Genomic DNA, 15,666 nt, shown 5'->3' with positions numbered 1-15,666 from the left:
GGACGAAGGTGGGAAGGAAAACAGGGCTCGTCTTCATTTTGAAAGAGCTGTATTCGTCGCACCATGGCGCCGTCGCAACTAGGACCCCAGCCGAGCCGTGGCGGACGCTTCCCTGTCATCATCATTTCCATCAATCACGGACTACTCCATGCCTCCTATCATCCTGAATATACAGCCATACTACAGAATGTAAAAGAAAAGAAGAACAGGAACAAGCACAGCGCATCCAGTTGCCCGGGGGTGGTGTAGGTCACTTCCGCCGGGATGTCCCTTTGCCGCCTCGCGTGGTTCGCCGCTTCTTGGTGCTCTTGCCGGGACCCATAACAGACACAGGCGGACAAGCTTGTGAGCACGGTACTTGGTCGTCTGTTGGAGAGGGCCGATCCGGGACTGGACCGGATGGCCATTTGTCGGCCATACTGCTCGAGATTGGGGTCGTTGATGACAGGCCCGGACCTGCTGCCCTGTGCTCGTGTGACGGCGGTCTGCGGCTGGAGTCCGCTCCGTGAGCTTGCGACAGCAGAGATCCGGCTGTAAGAAAAACGCTTGGCCGACCTTGGACGGTCGTTGAGGTGGCCTGGTTGGCCATTCCAAGCGAAGGAGCTGGATGTTGCTGCTCACGGAGCGGCCGCGGTCGTTGATCATATGATTCATGCCGTGCTGGAGCCAAGTCGCCTTCGGCACTTCGAGCGACAGCCCTCTCTCTCTGCTTCTCGATCTTGCGTCGGCGCTTGATGAGCCAGGGGTTGCCCACAAACAGCATCTCGTATTGACAGAAGAAGCACACCCAGTCCTTGGTGTTGTCCTCGGGTCGCTGCTGCTGCTGCTGTTGTTGTTGCTGTTGCTGCTGCGGCTGTGGCTGCCGCATGGCCCGGAAGCGGGACTTGCGCGTGGCCAGGGAATTGACAGGCCTCTGGAAGCCCTGCATTGGATCAGCCTCAAGGCGAGAGGCAGTTGCGGCTAGAGGCTCCAAGAACGAAGCTTCAGGTCGCTGTTTGGCCATTTGTTTGCCAGACGAACTGCTTAGCGAGGTCTCCGCAGGCATGTTGTCGGCCCTGCCTGCGGGCCAGGTACTGTGGGCTATCAGCCCAGGCTTTTCGCCTCCGGAATGCTCCGGCAACCGTGGATCTGCATCTCGCTGTCCTTTTGGCCGGGACCGGACCGAGGCGACTGTTGCTTGCACGCTGCACTGAGGCTCCGGGACCAAATCCGTTGATGGCTTGGAGATACCGGCAGCGGACTTTCGTGCGCCCTTCCCCCGCCGCTTGCGGCTGGTTCGGGACTCTGCTGTCTCCGGCACGCCATTGTGACTTGAGCCATCTCCGAGTTGTGGTCTGATCGAAGGTAATGCCAATGCCGCGGAGGCCGGCCACGCTGTTCCTGAGCCACTGGTATTCTTGATGGATGCATTCTCGGTCACGGCGGCAGCTGTCTCTCGCGCTCGAGTCCGCACATGAGACTCAGGTAAGGGAGTCGAACTCCGTTGAGCAGCATGGTCTGCATCGTCTAGTGAGAATGAAAGCGGGACGATGCAAAGTGTGAGCAGCTCAAATGTGAATCCTGCGCTGAGACGACCAGTGCGACGGCCAAAATATGCACGAAGGCCGGCAGATAAAGCTGAAACCTTGAAGCAGCCAAGCGGAGCAAATTCCAGAATCACCAGCAGCGGCGACAGCACTGCCGCCCAACGCTCGTCGCGATGCATCCGGGGCTGAGAACAGCCTCGTTCGCGCCGGGAACCGACCTAGGGATTTGCGGGCTCCAAGGCAGTCTGCGTAGATGCTCTCCGAGCACGACTCGCTGCTCGGCATGTTGGTGCCAAGGCCGAGCGTCTTCCGCGACCACATCGCCGAGAGATCGAGCGAAGACTTGGACCGAGCCGAGGTGAAGGAGCAGCTTGTTTCCGAAACAGCGTCATGGTCTGGTTTCGGGAGAACCCGGCGTTTGGCATCCACAGCCTCGCCTCCTTCGGCGTCTTCGCCGTCAAGATCAAGATCAGGATCGGGATAGAGATAGCGACCATGACTACCGTCGGCGTGACCGCCGGATGGATCACAGCCGCGGTGGAAGCTGGGGATCTCGCTCGGGTGTCGATCGTTGCTATCATCTCTGTCGGCCGGTTCTGCAGCCGAAGGCGATGAGCTGCTGACGGTCTCCCAACTTGATGCGAGCGAGCCAGGTTCAGCGACGTAGAAGGGAATGCCTGGAATCTGATAGGCCGGGCGAATGCCGACGAGTCCGAGACCAAGCAGTGTGGCCGACGAGCTGCGGCAACGAAAGACCCGTTTTGAAGCCGAGTCCGACGTATCGGGCGCCTGCTCGAGCTCCTGGGGATGGAGCGATGGTGGCGGCGACGCCGACGATGGTGCATGGATGGAGTTGGCCATGCTGGGCTTCTCACCCGAACAAGCGGCTTCAATGGTCTGCCGGCCGCGACGGCCCTTGGACGGCGTCGAGCTGGGCTCATTCGGTTTGGCCGTCCGAGTGGATACAGACTCGCGCTTGGATATTGGGGCAGTCGATGCCGATGCCGATGTTGCTGTCATCGTCCTTGTCGCTGATGAAGTTGCCGATGCTGGTGTCGCCGATACTGGCGGTGTCTGCTCTGCGGAGGATTTTGCTGATGTTGAAGTGGGCGGATCCAGAGACTTTTCCATGCGAAGCAGTATTTTGTGTTCCAAAGCCAGCCGACCGTACGGGCGAGCCCGTATTTCGAGGGAATGGCGATGGCAGAGCACCGAGCAGCAGCAACATGAGCACGAGCAATGGCATCAGGATAAAAGCATAAAACGACGATAAGCCTCGAATCGTGCTTGTGGGACTCTGCTCCATCCCTTGGTCCATCCCCTGGTCCATCCCGCTCAAGGGCGGTCTATGAAGCGGGGCTGCATGCCAGTTTCGGACAACAAAATGCAAGCAATGGCGACGGGCGTCCTTACGTTTATGAGTCGTTGGCTCTCAACGAGGCGCGAGGTGCGGGTGGTCGGTTTTGAGCGATCTCGGCCATCGCGGCTCGCGAAGGATGTTAGCGAACGACGATCGGTGGGCGATGCCGGTTTTGTCTGGCTGGCTCCCATGGCAGGCGATGCTGAGCCGGCGATCGAGGAACGACGGCCCCGAAACGATGCAGGGAAGGAAAGACTGTGACGAGTGAGCGGAAGGTGCGCGAGGGGAGAGCGAGCGTGAAAAGAGAGGAGCGGACGGGATGAGCTGGCTGGGATGGGTTGGGTGCAGGGACTGATTCCACAAGGGGCGGTGTTTGCAGGCGGATTCGCTGGTCGGGGGAGCAATCAATCCAAGTCGAGATTGGGCCCGAGGGGTGCATCCGAGGATGGGCCTTGGGGGGCTCGGTGGTGTCGCAGCAAGGGCGCGGCATGGCAATCGCCACCCGTGTTTGGGGACAGCGTGGTGGCGAGTGCGGCGGCATCCTGTGGCTGGACGGCGGGTTTGCTGCGATGCAGTCTCTGAAGCGGTCGCTGATGCAGTCGCTGATGCAGTCGCCGATGCCCTCGAATGGCGAGCTACGAGACTGTCCATTGCCACGGCCACTAATCAGCAAATGCAGCTGACTCGCAACCCGGAGTTTCACACGTTCCTGGTCGGGATCTGGGATCGATCGAACACACGACAGGTCGGCGATGGGCGGTGGCGGGAGAGCAGCAAGTGGTCTCTGTGGATGTGTTTGAGGTGTGGATCTCTATTTTCAATGTGTTCTTGTGCACAGACAACGATGATGCAGCCCAACTGCATTCTATCCACACGCTGGAAAGGAGCAACGAGAGAAGCGGATGGGGTAGAGCGGTGTGGATCATGCATAGGATTTCAGCGGGATTCGCTTGGTCTTGCTCGTGTATCGGACATGGGACGCGCGGATTGCGTCGATGTGGAGGATGGGGGAAAAGGAAGGAGGGGGGAAAGGAAGGGGGGGGAAATCCTTGGGTGGCTTTGTGCAAACCAAGCAGATAACCCTGCGGTCAGGACAAACGAGCAGCATTTTCCCCATTTAGAAGGGGTTGCGGTCGTTGATATCCAGGTCGCCAAGGCCGTGGTTGACATCTCGGTGCTCGGCTGTGATGCAAGCAGACAGATGGATAGTCCAGTTGGTCAGAAACAAGCAGCGGGAAGAGACAATGTCCTCCCAGGTATGTTTCTCGGATCGACACCACTCCTATCCCCATCATGGCTGCGATCAACTATGCGTATCAGCAGCGAGAGAGGTCGCTCATGGCGATCTGAACATCGGGTGGCACATGCCCTCTATTGCCTACCTTCGTCTGCGCGAACCGCCGCGATTACGTCGCGGACAGTGGCATCCTCCTTCAGCCTCCAGTACTGGATGGCGATCTTTGGGGCAGGAGTAGTTTGCCTGGGGGAGGAGGCAATTGCACGAACAAAGTGTTGTCGCTGTCAGAGCTTGGCGGATCTCTGAGGAGGTCACTGGCAGCTGTCCCGACAGCATCTTGCCTGTTGTGCACCCGCATGTCTCGATCGGCCCTTTGTGCCAGCAGGGACAGATCCCATCATTTCCATCATTTCCGTCGCTTGCATCGCTTGCATCGCTTGCATCAGCCGCACCGGGCCTCTTACCATCGTTTGAGCGATCCAGAATCAATCTCGCGGAGAGCGCACGTGTAGGTGTGTGTTGCTTCCTCCTCAAGGTATCCGACGAAGCGGTGGCAGGTTCGAGGACTGATGAGGTACGTCAGGAAGAAGAGGTTGAAGAAGACGCCTTGGGTGACAATGACCGTAAGACGGAACATGATTCCGGGGTCCTTGAGCTGCAGCAGGGCAGTGCGTGTGTGCATCGTCAAGAGACGAACGGGTGCGGGAGAGGGAGGATGCAGATTGATGGTCGTTGGCGTGTTAGAACGGCGCTGGCAGATGATGTCGAAGAGAGAATGCGGATTTTGACACAGTCTGGCGCCGGACAGATCGAAGAGCTGTACCTTGAGGAATGTCAGAAGATGCATTCTCTCATTCTCGGCCTCTTCCAAGAGAGTGTGGACCCAGCCGTAGTCTCTTCGCATGGAGCGCTGTTGATCCAGTTTGGGGCAGAAGGCTCGGGGTCAGCAACATGCACAGTCACCGCTGAGAGGAGAGGACTGCTGGGACTCTCTCGGAAAGATTCAGCGTATCCATCGAGACACAGAAGCCGCCTCTGCACCATCGCACCTCAGTTCCTTACCAGTGATCGCAGATGGCGAGCCATTCCTCCGACCATGCCGGGCACACCGGCGACCGTCTCCAGGAACACTAGCGAATCGAGGGGGAACAGGTAAGACGGCGGGCGACATGCACACGGCTGCGACAGACAGAGTGCAGCGACGATCGCTCCTGGTGCCCACTTACCCATGCGGTTGAGCCACTGGTGCTCGGTCATGCCTCCGGGTTTTTCGGTATAGCCTGCAGAACCAAGGGGTTGCGGGAACATGGCGTCAGATGACGTGGCCAGACATCGAGCAACGGCGCAGCAGGCAGCCACCACCGGCCAGTGACAAACGGCGTGGCGGGTGTCGGTCGCTGGAGGACATACCCGTCATCAAGTCGAAGCTCTTGCGCATGAGATAGACAGCGTTGTAGGCCAGGGTGTCGCGCACGCCGTGCTTGCCGCGACGGGTCACCTCGATGGACTGGAGTTGGGTGTCGGTATAGACCGGGTGTCTGAGCAAATAGTCCTTCTCGCCAGCGGCTGCCGCGACGGTCTCTGCGGAGCTTTCCTTCTTTCGGGCCTCGCGGGCTTCCTTGAAATGGTCAAGCCCCTGGCGCCAGAGGGCGCTGGTCTGGAAGGACCGAGAGGTCGGGGGATACAGGAACACGGCCGCACCCTGGGTGGCGGCTCGGGCAGGAAGAGCATATCCAGGCAGGACGACCTGGCCCAGAGCCAGCGGTCTTGCCGAGGCATGACCTTGGGAGAAGAGGCGTCGCGAGGCTTGAGCCAACGAGGGAGCAGCAGCCAGCTCGCCGCAGATCGAAGCAGCACTGGCAGCGAGAGGGCGATTCAGACCGATAAGCATAGCTAGATCGTGGGGATGGGAGGAGAAGGGATGCACCAAGATGGAGAGTGGGCCAAGGAGCGGAAACGGGAAGGAGAGCCTGGCGTTGATGAGCGATTGGCCGCAGACAATGGCGAGGGGCGTGTTAAGGCTTTGAGTGTCGGGGGGACGCACAGAGGGGCGTGGGATGGTGGATGCCGCTGGCCCGACCGACGCTGGTGGGCTTATATGGCCGGCGGCGATGGAATGGAGAGCAGGTGGGATCAACAACCGAGGGGCTGGCTGCGAGGGTTGTCGAGCACGCGTTACCAGGCGGCCGCCCATCCGCAAAAAAACCGCAACAAGCAACGCAGTCTCAGCCGCCCCTTCGACGCTGATCGGGGTGATTGTGTTTTGGGTGATTGCGGTCCGCTGGCAAAAGGGGGGCACACACAAGCAAGCCAGGGCCATTGTGCCGCCGACACACAGGGACCACATAATACCTCACTCTTGAATGCAAATTGTAGCGATTGACATGAACATTGTTTGGGGGGGGGAAGGAACAGATGTGTGGGTGGGCGAAGACAGACACGATTAGGAGATATTACGAAAGTGGGGGGGGGGCACAACGGAGGAAATAGCTTGTGAATGACGCAGCCGTGTCGCCTCGGCCCGCAGGCCGGAATTGTGCCAATCTGCGTTCAAGGGCTGCACACCTTGGCGACAGCGGGAGACAACTACTGCGTCGGAAGACAAAAACGAAGGCAGAGGGAGGGGGAGAGGGAGGGAGGCTGGGACAAAGGGAAAAGATGGGCACTACCGGGCCGGCGCAATCAATCACGGCGGCGGGCTCGTGCGCGCGGTCTCGCAGGCAGCCCAGGGAGGATGGGGACGCTGCTGCGAGCCGTGGGCACGAGCAAGGTTCAGGCTCGCGAACAAAGATGCACCACGATTGCTCAGATGGTGTCAATGTCCATGCTGCTGGTGCCAGCGGGCTCGGTGCTGGCCGGCTCCGAGGTCATGGTCAGGAAGGGGAGCTTGTTGTCGCGGTCGTTCGGGATCAGCACCGTGGCCGAGTCGCCGCGGCGGCGACGGCCAACGAAGGGGGCGGCAGGCTCGGCCGAATCAGCGGGCTGATCGAGGGCCATCTTGTCCGAAACAGGCTCGTCGTCGCCCATAACCGAGGCAGTGCCGACGCTCATGGCATCGGCCGAGGACGAAGAGGCGCCCATGCGTCGGCGGATAATGTCGGCGCCAGTCAGGGCCTGCTCGAAAATGTTGCCCAGGTTGACGAGCATGTCCTTGGACTCGGTGGCGATGACAAGGACTCGCTCGGCTTCGATGGTCTCGGCCTCCTGGTAGTTGGGGGTACCGTCGGCGCCCATGGGGACCGGGGCCGAGGCGTTGAGGGAGCTGATGCGCATGGGAAGGTCCATGATAAAGTCACGCACGACACGACGAGTGACGGCGGGCATGTAGACGGCCGCATATCGACAGATGACATCGACAACCTTGCGGAGGGTATTGGCAATCTCACGCTTGGCGACGAGCGCCGTCTGCATGAGTTCGTAGGCGACCATCTGGTGCTGGTTCTGCGGCGACAGCGGAGGGGTCAGCTGCGTGCTGGAAGGTGGACGAGCCGTTGGGTTAGTGGGCAAGCGTGGGACATGGTTGGAACGGCGTGGGCTCGCACGGATTCGGAGAGGCGCATTGCAAAAAAATGCAATTGCCCATTCCTGGCCATCGCTCGGTCGATAAAGTGACGGACCCAGGCTGATCGTCCGAGTGCTGATGGCCGCCATCGGAATAAGAGTGTGCGAGTCACAGCTGTGCCAATGATGGGAGAACTATCCGCCACGGGAGCAGTCGACATACCTCGAGAAAGTGATCAGCCGCGACGATGTCCGGGCAAGGTAGGCGCGAAGGACCTTGATTTGATTTTCGATGTGCATAGCGGCATACTATATCGAAGCGAGGGGGTGAGAAAATCAACCGAGGACAGGCGTCAGAGTCGATCAAGGCGTGGCTATATGAGGTGGCTGCTGGCCCAGGCTGCTGGCCCAGGCAGCTGTCCTGTGGACACCGGGGCTACTGTGCGTTACCTTGAGCCAGTCGAGACAATATCGCAGGGCACGCATGGTCTCCTCGCTGATGGCCATGTTCTTCCATGCACTCAAGTTGGTGCTCAGGTCGGCCATCATCTGATGCCACGTGTTGCGATTCTTGCGGAGCATCATCGGCGAAGCTGCTCGTGGGAGCATGTCGGGTGCAATGGGGGGAAGATGAAGCTCGGGATCGGCGAGCGACACAGGCTCGTCGCTCAATGGCGGCAATACGACGGACGGCGAGGCTGCAGTCGGGGCGGCGTTATCGGCGCCAGAATCTTCGGGTTTGGTCGCTTCGGTCTGAGGTTCTAATGCCGAGGTAAACGACGAAATGGATCGCATGGAGCGGAGGCGGGGGATCTGTGAATGGGAGAGAAAGCGTCTTGCCCGGTAAGAGTGCATATCGAAGACGGCATGCCGCGATCAGGGTTTCGCACCGCCGAGCAAAAATATAGTCAGGGAGGTCTTACCATATGCAGCACCGGCTTGGACATGGACTCGACGGCATCAGCGCCGTACTGCGAACAAGCATCGAGAGGGGTTCGTGTGAGAGGGGAGGTGGACGGATATCGCAAAGGCAGTGCACTGCCGCTGCGAATCGCATGGCGCAGAAAGCAGAGCATGATATGATGGTGGGTCTGCTATACCTTGATGGCATCGGTGGCGGCATCGGTGGCTGCCCGGATCGAGTTCATGGGACCGCGAAGCAGAGGGAGGCTGGATGTCATGCTGGTGACCCGCTGAAGGAAATGGGGCGAGGCGGCGGTGGCTGGAGGCAGCAGGTCGGGTGTACGGGCGGATCGGGGTGGATCGGGGTGGATCGGAGGTGGTGGCAGCGCCGTGGCACGGATTGGCCAGGGCACGAGTCGGTTGGCCGTTGGTTGATCGGGCGCCACGGTGCGTGACCAGAGAAGCGGAAGCAGCCATCGATAAGTACGGTATGCCGACTGCAGTCCAGCGGCAGTCCGGTGTTGGCACTGCCGATGACGGACGGTCCAGAGCAGCAAAGATACATACCGGGTTCGCTTGTTCGCAGACCCTGGAGCACCTCGGCAGCAAGGCGCTCATCTTCGTTGACTAGAGGAAGCAAAACAGTCCGATCGAGGTGTATGAGAGAGGGAGCGGAATACACATGGAATAGGGATTGCGATGCAAGGGCCGGGAGGAGCGACAGCAGGGACGGCCGTCACTCGTTGAGTGAGCGGCTGCAGGGGCAGGATGAGGCTGCTTGATCCGACGACTCGCAGACGGCGATGGTACAGGACAACGTCCAGCCGCAGAGCGAGAATGGAGAGTGGGACAGACAGCGCTGCTCACCATGATTACACAGATCATGTACTCGCATCGAGCGCTGCGAGGTGGTCGAGAACTGAGAGCTGATGGAGTCGCGGCGGCCCATCGGGGCGGCGTCGGTGCAGGATGTGGACGTCTCCATTGGCAGAGAGACGACGAGGCCGAAATTCGAGGACGGATGATGCTGCAAACGCCGAGGGAATCGGAGCCAAGGGAGCCGAGCAAACGGAAGGCCGGATCGACGGCGGCGGCGACAGCAGAGAGCGGGGAGAGCAGAGGCAGACGATGCGATCTGATCGGATCGGATCTAATCCGGATGGTGGAGCTGGAGAAGCCAAGCAGGGCGGGTCGGAGAGCGAGCGAAGTGGGAGTCAGAGGACGGTGCAAAGGACCGAGCGACAGAAGACCCGGCGATGGCTGGATGGCGACTGGACCGGCCGGGAAAAGGGCGGTTATTTTTAGCGAAGGAAAGTAGCGAGCTGTGGGCCGAGACGGCACCGAGACGGCACCGAGACGGCACCGAGACGGCACCGAGAGCACGCACCGAGAGCGGGCTGGCCGGCATGTGTCAGCGGTCTCGGCCTCTGTGTGTGTGTGCGGGCGAGACCGCGGCGCCCTTGCCGGCTGCTCTCGCCCGCTCTCGCCCGGCCTCGCTCGGCCTCGTTATCTGCAAGCGTGTGTGTGTGGCCCTGTGTGTGTGTGGCGATCGCTTTTTTTCCTTGAGCGGCGCTTGTGGATGGACGAGAGCGGCCGCCCCGCCGTCGGCACAGGGCCGTCGCTGGCATGTGAAAGGCCTTGTGCCGCTGATTGTGTTGGGGGCCGCGCTGCTCTGTTGAGCCGGGAGCACTCGAGGGGCCTGTGGTGCCCGTGGTGCCCGTGGTGGCCATCGACTGGGAACGGCGATAGCCGAGCAGCAGCGTCGACCACCGCCGAGAGCAGCGTCGAGTCGATCCACGAGAGCGACGCCGGCATATCGACTGCGGCGATCTGTTGGCTGCCCGCGGCTGTCTCGGCTGTCTCGGATTCCTCCGATTGTGCCTTGGTCTGCCCGCTTTCACATGCGCCGAGAATCGCAATCGGCGCCTCATCGTGACCCCTGCCATCGCTATCGCTGGCCGAGTCCCGGCGCTGCCGAGCATGATCGGGTGGTCGTTGCCCGTCATCCGCCTCGCCTGCCGGCCTTTGTCGCTGTCTTCGTGGACATGGTCGCCTTGAGCGGGGGGCTGGCGCTATCGCCGGAGCATGTGCCAGTCTCAAAAAAGGGATGTGACAGCGTTGCATGGCAGGGATATGACGGATCGGTAACGTTTTTTTGCCTGGCCTTTCTGGCTTTCCCGCATGCGGCTGCGTCTTTGTCGCAAGACCGTGATCCACCACGGCCGGTTCCCTGCCTGTGTCCCTTGGCTCTCCATTTCCATTTCCATTTCCATTTCCATTTCCATCGCCATTTCCATCGCCATCGTATCGACCAGCATGGCCCCGAGGCATTACCCCCGAGGCATCACCCCCGAGGCAACATCCAGACTCACCCACCACCCACCTGCTCCAGACACCCACAGCCACCCGGCTGCTGCATCGCACCACACAGAGGGCTCACCCAGCATGTTTCCCACTCACTCCCCAACACCGACACCAACCAATCGTCTCGGCCTATCTCTCTTCTCGACTCGCGCGCCTTTCTGTCGAGTTCGCAGGGTAATCAAGTGTATTCCTCGGCACTGTCAGCTCGGCTGCCTACATAAAGTCCTCGTATTCATCGTAGGCTGCGCAGATAACACAGCGAGAAGACAAGGTTCGGTCAGCATGGTGGCATCTGCACGGGCCGAGCTATATGGGCTTCTATGTCGACCATTGAACAATGACCCCTCCTTGCTCTTTCCTGTCTCGCCGGATCCCCTCCCTGTTCTCGCCGCCCTTCCGGTCTTGTCCCAGCCGGCCCGGATCGATTTGCTATCGCTGCGTAGTGATGTGCTGCTTGGGCTGGGCTTGCTTGCTGCTGCCGCCGAGACCGGCCCGAGGCCGACCCGAGGCCGACCCGAGGCCGACCCATCCAAAGTGGGACCCGTCAAATGCGACCTCATCCCTCGCTGCTTGTCCCATGCTTCTCGCAATCAGCCGGCCCATGTGCTTCTGCCACTCACCATCGTCGTAGTTGGTCGTATCGATTCCACCAGGAGTGGCCTTGAGGCTGACCTTGGCCTTGCCGCCCTTCTTGCCCTTCTTGTCCTTCTCCTTCTGGGCCTTGAGCTTCTCACTAGCCATGGCGTTCAACAGCGCCGCAACCTTCTTCAGATCGTCGACGCTCAGGCTGACGCACATGTCACGCACGACGTTCTCGGCAAAGTAGGCATAGTGCGCCGATTTCTGAGCACATTCCGATGCAAAGGCACACGGGAGGGGAGAGAAAGGCGATGGGAAGACGTTGGTCATGGCAAACCACACAGACGATGCCGCTGCGTGGCCAACCCGGCAATGTGCAATGCGCTTAACCCCACCTCGAACGACGTGAACTTGGTCTGCAGCTCCTTGTTGTAAGCATCGAACTCAGCACGGTTGCTGGGCTTCAGAGTCTCGAGAACAGAGTCGCTTGGCACATTTGGCGATGGGGCTACGGGACAACACAGCATGGACGTTGGTTACGGCCACAGATCGCAGACGGATTCGCCTCATCGACGACGTTGTTTGCGTACCAATACTGCTAAAGAGCTCCTTGGCGTTCTCAAAATCGGCTTGGACAATCTCTCGTCGCTCACGCTCGCGCTTCTCCGCCTCGGTCTCGTTGGAGATGGCCAGCTCGGCAGCCTGTGCGATTCACATCGATCGTGCGGTCGTCGAGCAATACCGTGGATTGCGTTGTGTTGCGTTGGGCATTCGTTTAGGATGCAGCAGTGCACACAGTCGACGTGATATCCAGTGTCGAGGTCGGTGGCGAGTCGATCGCCGGTCGCAGCGCCAGGAAGTTTGTATAGCCATGTGGCAGTTCAAGAACCGTCACGATGTTTTGGGACACAGTGAGTACAGCCGTGCACAAGCAGCGGAGACTCATGCTCATAATCCAGTCGGACCGAAGCCACCGTTGGCATGCAGTCTTGATGCATCGATCCGCAGAGGAAGCTACGTTGCGAGCTGGCTGCCGAGCCGTCAGTGGGCAAGTGTGCTCACCTTGGCAAGGCGCTTGCGCTTCTCGTCCTCTTCCTTCTCCTTGAGGGTCTGGGCGAGGGTCTTCTTCTTGGGAGCAGCCGCAGCCTTCTTGGCCTCGGCCTCCTTCTTCAGCCGCTCCTCTTCCTCCTTCTTTTTCTTCTTTTTCAGCTCCTCCTCATCGTCCTCCCAAGAGTCCTGCGATGCCAAGCCATGGTTGGTCGGAAGGGAGAGTCAGTTCGATGCATTGGGGGGGGGTTACGGACCACACACATTTCGGTGGTGCACTCGTATCATTTGATTGTAGACGTTCTTGGTAAACGGAGGACCTTGCTGCCTCAATCGCATGGTAACGCCAGCAACCTCGCTCTAGTTTGAGCTGCGACGGTGGATATCCTCTCTCCTCCTTTTCTAGCTTGGAATCCGGCTTTGGTGTGGCGGTCTGAAGGATTACAGCCGCCGATCGAGAAGTGGAATCGTTGCCCCTCCCCACGGCCTCGCCCCCCCCCACCGTTTCGTCAGGGCGGCTGCTTTACCTTGACATCTTCCTCCTCGGCATCCTCGTCGTCCCACCGGTTGGCAGCAGATGGAACGGGGATGGCGACTTGGACGTCTTCGTCTTCGTTTTCTGTGGATAGGTCAGGGACAGACAGGAACCGATCCGGATGAGCCAATGTCCGAACCCCAAGCAAAGTTGCCCGGCTTGTCCGTCGCAGCAGGGCTCACCGAGATGCCCTCTCTCTGAGGCCAATGCCGAGATTGCATATGTACATTCCGAGAGGAGGAGAAGCACGATCGAGCACACAAAACAAGGGCCCTCCATCCGATGTCCATGGTGCCCTCACGAATGGCAGGACCGTGCCCTCAAATCCGTCCAGCCATCCGATCCTTCGGAAACCCGATACCCAGAGCCTCGATTATGCATCGCGACTCTGCCCCGGCTCGGAAACCGCCTTCCCTCTCACCCGTCCCCTCCCCTTCTCTCAAGGGTACGAACCCCAATCAGACATTGCTGAGGCGGCTTTGACGGATGGATGCGTATAATCGCGGCGCAAGGAGGGAGGAAAGAGACCGAGCCTGTTTGGGATTTTGGGCCACGCACAGAAAAAAAAAAGGCGGTTCCAGCCAGCGAACCGGCCGGCCAGAATGTGGCTGGCTGACTGTGCCCCACCCAGGAGCAGCACACGTGAGATGCGAACGCGGATCGCAATTCAACATAGATTATAATTTCGCTGACAAAAGTACCAATTGCAGTGAGGCCAAAGAGGAGCGAAAACAGAGAGAGAATGGAGGTGAAGGAAGCGCATGCTGCCCGGACACAGTTCCTCCAAACCCATAGCGATGAGCAGCAATCTAACGAGCAAAGTGCATGAGAGTGTATCGTCTCTGCCGCCCTGCTGTCTCTGTCGCATCAAAGGCATGGCCCCGGCCAGGCGCCGAGGCCACATGTTGATGGCAGCAACAAGCAGCAGCAGCAACGGGTTCTACTCTATCGACCGTCATCGGATCTCCGCTTGCTGCTGCGTCTGGAGTGGACCGACGCCGATGCCGATGCCAAGGCCGATGCCGGGGCCGAGATGCGGTCCTGGCTGTCGTTGTACTTGTCTTCCCAGATCCAGGAGTTGTTGACAAAGCTCAGGCCTCGTTCGGCGGCCTTGCGGAACCACTTGGCAGCCATCTTTTTGTTCTTGCGGACGCCAATGCCGCTCAGATAGGACTCGGCCAGCTCGGCCTGGGCATCGGGATCGCCGAGCTGGGCTGCGAGCTGGTAGTAGTAGACGGCCGTCAGCTGCGACACGGGCACGCCCCAGCCCTGGTGGTAACACATTCCCAGCTCAAACAGCGGCAGCGGCAGGAACGAGCGCACGGTTTCATAGTCCAGGTGCGAGTCGCCAGCGGGGCCGTCTCCTCCGATGACGCCTGAAAACGAGTCCAGGGTGATGATGGAGCCGCGGGCGTTCAGCGACCGCGGGATCGTGCCGTTTTGGGAAGAACCATTGCCGTTGAGCACGGCGATGGGTCCACCGGCGGACCGGCTCCTTATCGGCGAGATGGATATGGTCTGGGAGCGGCTCATGCTGGAGTGTGGCGAGCCGGACTGGCGCGACGAGGGCCGCTCGGTGATAACGGCCAGACCCGAAGGCTCCTCGTGTAGTTGATCGGTCGTCAGGACATGCTCCGCACGCCCAAGAGTCGATGGGTTTGGCAAGGCGCCGTGTCCAGAATCTGATGGGCGAGGAATCGAGACGTGATGTTAGCCAAGAGAAGCTAGCGGTGCCAATGGCAAGCGGTAAGTAGCTCGGTCCGCCCACATCGGGGCGAGACAGGTCGAGACAGGTCGGGGCAGCGCCTGACCGATGATATACAAGCAAACCTGCAGCAGAGTGCGGGCAAAGTACACCGAGCAGATGCTTTGGCCAAAGCCCCGTACCGTTCACAAGTCGATCGATGGGAGTCGGCGCTGGCGCCTGGGCATGATCCGTCTGTCCAGTTGGAGAGGTCACGGCAACTTCGTAGGTGGCATTTTTGGGCATAGCCCCGAGGACAAGCTGGATGGAGCACTCGAGGAGGGCCGCCGCCAGCTCCTCGTCCTTCTTGCACCCCCAGCCGTGCCGGAGGGCAATGGCAAGGAGATACACTGCCACGGGATGGCGGCTGAGCGATGAACGGATGAGGTATTGGCATGATCGTTCCAGCTGGTTTTCGCAGTGCAGGGCGATGGCACACTGCAGCGGATCGTCTTTGGGGATGCTTTCTCTTTGGAAAAAGACAGGCTCGTCAAACTCGGGCAACTGGTTGGTTTGGACGGAGGCTAGCAGCTTCTGGAGACTCATGGCGACGGGCGACGGGCGATGCGGACGGGCCGGGTGCAGCGATCGATATGTGAGCAGAGAACGACAGCGCGACTGCTGGAGGCGATTCTGGCGGCGAGGCAGGGGCGAGTGCTTGCTGGTCGACTCGGAGGGATGCTTTTCCTTGGCGGTGTTTCAGCGAGCCAGGCTTGCGTGTGCAGACAGGAGCGAGGCGAGATCGGCGAGACAGCAGAAGCAGAAGCAGCAGACGCAGACGCAGATGTGGACGGATATGGAGACGGAGATGCAGATGGAGATGCAGATGGAGATGCACGGATGAGATCAGGGCGGACCAGCAAGACGACG

General features: G+C 60.1%; 5 protein-coding genes across 5 annotated transcripts; all 5 read right to left on the bottom strand.

Annotated features, from left to right (window-relative positions):
* Nucleotides 1–31: 31 nt before the first annotated feature.
* On the bottom strand, nt 32–3,305 carry BJ171DRAFT_499479 (uncharacterized protein). Its single transcript, XM_053110468.1, has 3 exons — nt 2,940–3,305; nt 1,745–2,648; nt 32–1,506 (listed from the first exon to the last, which is right to left on the bottom strand). Exons 1-3 carry the CDS (start codon nt 3,075–3,077, stop codon nt 251–253), a joined length of 2,298 nt encoding a protein of 765 aa, XP_052967811.1. The 5' UTR covers nt 3,078–3,305; the 3' UTR covers nt 32–250.
* A 372-nt stretch (nt 3,306–3,677) lies between these two features.
* On the bottom strand, nt 3,678–6,242 carry BJ171DRAFT_499476 (alternative oxidase 1). The gene is made up of 7 exons (XM_053110467.1): nt 5,534–6,242; nt 5,350–5,403; nt 5,186–5,253; nt 4,947–5,033; nt 4,588–4,778; nt 4,269–4,366; nt 3,678–4,068 (listed from the first exon to the last, which is right to left on the bottom strand). Exons 1-7 carry the CDS (start codon nt 6,012–6,014, stop codon nt 4,004–4,006), a joined length of 1,044 nt encoding a protein of 347 aa, XP_052967810.1. The 5' UTR covers nt 6,015–6,242; the 3' UTR covers nt 3,678–4,003.
* A 686-nt stretch (nt 6,243–6,928) lies between these two features.
* On the bottom strand, nt 6,929–9,512 carry BJ171DRAFT_580374 (transcription factor Opi1-domain-containing protein; the record flags this gene model as incomplete). Its single annotated transcript, XM_053114037.1, has 7 exons — nt 6,929–7,595; nt 7,848–7,933; nt 8,075–8,437; nt 8,548–8,595; nt 8,725–8,846; nt 9,095–9,154; nt 9,395–9,512. 7 exons carry the CDS (start codon nt 9,510–9,512, stop codon nt 6,929–6,931), a joined length of 1,464 nt encoding a protein of 487 aa, XP_052967809.1.
* A 1,545-nt stretch (nt 9,513–11,057) lies between these two features.
* On the bottom strand, nt 11,058–13,634 carry BJ171DRAFT_499469 (eukaryotic translation initiation factor 3 subunit J). The gene is made up of 7 exons (XM_053110466.1): nt 13,506–13,634; nt 13,045–13,136; nt 12,533–12,706; nt 12,061–12,172; nt 11,866–11,978; nt 11,512–11,734; nt 11,058–11,133 (listed from the first exon to the last, which is right to left on the bottom strand). The coding sequence occupies exons 1-7, from the start codon at nt 13,516–13,518 to the stop codon at nt 11,105–11,107; spliced, it is 756 nt and encodes a 251-aa protein (XP_052967808.1). The 5' UTR covers nt 13,519–13,634; the 3' UTR covers nt 11,058–11,104.
* A 78-nt stretch (nt 13,635–13,712) lies between these two features.
* Nucleotides 13,713–15,666, bottom strand: BJ171DRAFT_567067 (uncharacterized protein). Its single transcript, XM_053113448.1, has 2 exons — nt 14,940–15,666; nt 13,713–14,734 (listed from the first exon to the last, which is right to left on the bottom strand). The coding sequence occupies exons 1-2, from the start codon at nt 15,340–15,342 to the stop codon at nt 13,998–14,000; spliced, it is 1,140 nt and encodes a 379-aa protein (XP_052967807.1). The 5' UTR covers nt 15,343–15,666; the 3' UTR covers nt 13,713–13,997.

The sequence above is a fragment of the Polychytrium aggregatum genome (genome assembly GCF_025602895.1).
Source record: "Polychytrium aggregatum strain JEL109 chromosome Unknown BJ171scaffold_13, whole genome shotgun sequence".
NCBI lineage: Eukaryota > Fungi > Chytridiomycota > Chytridiomycetes > Polychytriales > Polychytrium > Polychytrium aggregatum.
The sequence above is the reverse complement of the archived record's forward strand: the minus strand, read 5'-3'. Positions and strand labels throughout refer to the sequence as shown.

Excerpts from the sequence above, each read along its gene's own strand:
- BJ171DRAFT_499469 (XM_053110466.1), bottom strand. Across the intron at positions 12,707-13,044 it reads CCGAGGAGGAAGATGTCAAG|GACTCTTGGGAGGACGATGA; the intron begins GTAAAGCAGCCG and ends TTGGCATCGCAG. Across the intron at positions 11,979-12,060 it reads GGAGCTCTTTAGCAGTATTG|CCCCATCGCCAAATGTGCCA; the intron begins GTACGCAAACAA and ends GTTGTCCCGTAG.
- BJ171DRAFT_499476 (XM_053110467.1), bottom strand. The coding sequence starts at position 6,014 with ATGCTTATCGGTCTGAATCGCCCTCTCGCTGCCAGTGCTGCTTCGATC. Across the intron at positions 4,779-4,946 it reads ATCTTCTGACATTCCTCAAG|CTCAAGGACCCCGGAATCAT; the intron begins GTACAGCTCTTC and ends GCCCTGCTGCAG. Across the intron at positions 4,069-4,268 it reads GGCGGTTCGCGCAGACGAAG|CCGAGCACCGAGATGTCAAC; the intron begins GTAGGCAATAGA and ends CTTGCATCACAG.
- BJ171DRAFT_567067 (XM_053113448.1), bottom strand. The coding sequence starts at position 15,342 with ATGAGTCTCCAGAAGCTGCTAGCCTCCGTCCAAACCAACCAGTTGCCC. Across the intron at positions 14,735-14,939 it reads CATCGATCGACTTGTGAACG|ATTCTGGACACGGCGCCTTG; the intron begins GTACGGGGCTTT and ends CTCGCCCATCAG.
- BJ171DRAFT_499479 (XM_053110468.1), bottom strand. The coding sequence starts at position 3,077 with ATGGGAGCCAGCCAGACAAAACCGGCATCGCCCACCGATCGTCGTTCG. Across the intron at positions 2,649-2,939 it reads AGAGCCAACGACTCATAAAC|TCTCTGGATCCGCCCACTTC; the intron begins GTAAGGACGCCC and ends CGCATGGAAAAG. Across the intron at positions 1,507-1,744 it reads TGGAGCCCGCAAATCCCTAG|ACGATGCAGACCATGCTGCT; the intron begins GTCGGTTCCCGG and ends CATTCTCACTAG.